This window comes from Nanorana parkeri, unplaced genomic scaffold (genome assembly GCF_000935625.1).
Source record: "Nanorana parkeri isolate BGI_ZX_2015 unplaced genomic scaffold, ASM93562v1 scaffold1031, whole genome shotgun sequence".
Taxonomy (NCBI): domain Eukaryota; kingdom Metazoa; phylum Chordata; class Amphibia; order Anura; family Dicroglossidae; genus Nanorana; species Nanorana parkeri.
Window position 1 is genome coordinate 504,063 of NW_017307299.1, and position 3,379 is coordinate 507,441.

At 45.8% G+C, this 3,379-nt stretch overlaps 1 protein-coding gene across 1 annotated transcript in view; it reads left to right on the forward strand.

The window, feature by feature from the left end:
- Positions 1-3,379, forward strand: part of HECA (hdc homolog, cell cycle regulator) — a 20,982-nt gene that overhangs the window by 7,964 nt on the left and 9,639 nt on the right. Inside the window, exon 2 of the mRNA XM_018567333.1 lies at positions 1,295-2,335. Within this exon, the coding sequence (XP_018422835.1) occupies positions 1,295-2,335 (1,041 nt within the window). The remainder of the gene's footprint in view (positions 1-1,294; positions 2,336-3,379) is intronic.

The following is a 3,379-nucleotide window of genomic DNA, read 5'->3' on the forward strand; positions in this document are numbered from 1 at the left end:
CCCACCCCCCCCCCCCCCCCCGCGGCTGAAGTGCTTTCCTCACTTCTCCTTGGATCCCCCACTGCCTATGCCAGGGAGAGCAGCAGAGATTCAGAGGAGAAGCTGAGCACCCGTGTGCGTGGCCGAGCGGCAGAGGTTGTCTTGAGATGGTTGTAACGTAATTTTAAAAAAACGTATGATCTGCCCATCTTGGACAGGCAGATTGTACTTGAGATCATCGCAAGCATGCCCTGCTGAGGGGCGGGCTTCCAATGACTGCAATGCTGAACAGGCAGTGTGCGTTTGCACACACCGGCCCGTGCAGCATTTGTCTTACGAGCAGGCCACAAACCTACCGACAATCGTACAATTCTCAGCGGGTTTTCGAGCCTGCTCGTAAGACAAAAGACATGCGACCGACCGTACAGTAGAAACGGTCGCACGCCTTCCATACACCTGACGATTATCGTACGATCGCGGGATTTCACGCGATTATGGTACGATAATCGGCAGGTGTATGGGCACCTTTTAGCTGCATCTGCCACTTCACAGCTGCTGGATATTACACTTAGTGACTGTTTTCTGGCGCTGTGAGAATGTGTAGTGGGTCTACTCTGTGAGCTGCTAGTCTGAAAAGTTGTGTTGCTGGCCTATCCCCCTCTGCTTTCACCACCATTCACAGAGTTCGTATTACTACTATCTCACAATGCAATGAGTTCTGGGAATGGGCAGTGGAGATTCTGTCATTCAACTGCTCCTCCTCCTTTCAAGTATATCCATTCTTTGAATGGAAGAGACTGAATACGTCTGCTGCCCACACTGCTTAATGCTTCTCCATTGCAGAGAACTGCTCTCCTGTAGTCCGTCGGAAAAACAGACACTTCAGGAGTGTCAATCTTCTGTGTCCCCTACAGTTTCACAGGGCCCTCCCTCTGCCCTTACTTCATTATTGTATCCTGCTATGATGTGAGGTTATGGAAGACAGGAAACCACAGAGTTCGATACAGGGGACCAGCTCTATTCAATAGAATAGCATTAAAGGGTGTGGGAAGCAGGAGAGGTAAGTTTTTAGCTTCTTTTCTACAGGTAGGTCCTTTGCTTGATAACATTTTAGTAAAAAACCGAGTGTCTTCAAATAGACCTTAGAAAGTCAATAATGATCCTGCGGGCAAGTACAGATCAATACTGAATTTCAGCTTGTTGGCATATTTGTACTGAATTCCTTGGAAACGGCTAATAATGTTTTTCCTGACACAAACCAAACACATCTTTTGCATTCTCTAATATGTAATACTTGTGTTTTCCTCTTTTGCAGAAGCTGCTTGTGCTACACCATTGATTTGTAGTATAGCCAGACCTATTGATCTGGAGAAGGACGACTACCAGAAAGTCCTTTGTAACAATGAACATTGTCCAAACAGCACTTGGATGCATCTGCAGTGCTTTTATGAATGGGAGAGCAGCATTCTTGTCCAGTTCAACTGTATAGGTAGAGCACGAAGCTGGAATGAAAAGCAGTGCCGCCAGAACATGTGGACTAAGAAGGGATATGACTTGGCTTTCCGGTTTTGCTCATGCCGTTGTGGTCAGGGACATTTAAAGAAGGACACAGATTGGTATCAGGTAAAACGAATGCATGATGAGAAGAAGAAAAAATCTGGCTCTGAAAAGCCAACAGGACGATCTGTATCAGAGTCTTCTGATGATTCAAAGAAGTGCCGTGCTCCAACAAAACTCCAGAAAGGATTGACCTTTGACCCTCCTCGTAGACATTCAGTGGACAGACAGAACTCTCAAGAAAAGGGTAGCGGCGGAGGAACACATGGTCTGCGTTCTCCATGTGTTTCTCCTGGCCAGTCTCCTCCTGCTGGATACCCCATCCTCTCTCCTTCTCACTTTAATGTTCCCCGCAGTTCTAGATATTTAGGAGAATTTTTAAAGAATGCAATTCACTTGGAGCCTCATAAGAAAAATATAGCCTCTGGAGGAGTGCTCAGGAGCACCCACTTTGACTACAGTGTTCCTGTACTTCAAGCTCACAGGTCTGGACGATCTGATGCACCAGTGCAGTTTCTCCGGAGACTTGACCTTTCTGAATTATTAACTCATATACCACGGCATAAATTGAACACTTTCCATGTGCGTATGGAGGATGATGCACAGGTCGGGCAGGGGGAGGATCTACGGAAATTTATTTTGTCCGCCCTCAGTGCCAGTCATAGAAACGTAGTCAACTGTGCTTTGTGTCACAGAGTACTGCCTGTATTTGAGCAGTTCCCACTGGTGGATGGAACATTATTTCTCAGTCCTTCTAGGCATGATGAGATTGACTATGATGTACCTTGTCATCTTCAAGGTAAAACATTTTTGTACAATAAGGTTATGATTCTAAGTCATACTTAGGAAAGTCTAAGATAAGCTATGAAAGGTGAATCTGTGGGACAGCAGATATAGACTGTAAATTACACTCCGCTTTTTGTGCTCTGTCCTCATACCCTCTGACCAGTTGTACTGACTATCACAAAGCTGTAGCTTTTCCCATCTGTCCATCTCTAGAATAGATATTACCCCTATTGCATGAAGTGGGTAAAAATGTTATACATAAAGAGACTGAAGCTTGGCTATAAGTCATAAAATCCACTGCAGCTGGAACATTTAAATATTGAATTGGGGACATGGAGGCAAGTTCAATTTACAGACTTCCTCACTGCAGTGATTCCCATTTTGTGGACCTTTCCCTGTGAATGTTTCCAACATATAATACAGTGCATTGTGCATACTCTAAACCATGAGGTCTTTAGAGAAACTTGCCATTGATAATGTGGGATAACTTGCGTTATAGTAGATCTTAATATAAGTATTGTATCCATTTGTGATGTCAATGTGCTCCTACAACTTGAACTTGCAGGAAACAAATTTGGGCCCATACTGCCTTTGCGCCACTTAATTTTGTATGCAGCCTGATCATACATTTTTGGAATGGTTAAAGATCATTGTGTGTAACTGTGTGAAGGGTATTTATCAAAACTGGAGCAGACAAAATCTGGAGCAGTTGTCCATGGCAACTAATCAGCTTCTCTCTTTAGGGCTTGTTCACACCATATACAGTTATATGCGGTTAGCCGCTGGAACGCACTGTATCACATAATAAACTCCCATCTGCGTTCTGGGGCGTGGCGTTGCATTAAAGTCAATGGCACCGCAGCTAGGCCGCCCCGCCCGCAGTGCGATCGCCCGCGCCTGAACAAGGGCACAACAATCCCTACGTTCCGGTCCAGTGCGATCGGGAAAAATTGTGCTTGCAGCATTTATTCCAATCGCAGTGGACCGAAACGCAGGCACTGATGTGCCACGTGTTCTGGTGCAGGCAAATGCGGGGGGGGGGGGGGGGGGGGGGGGG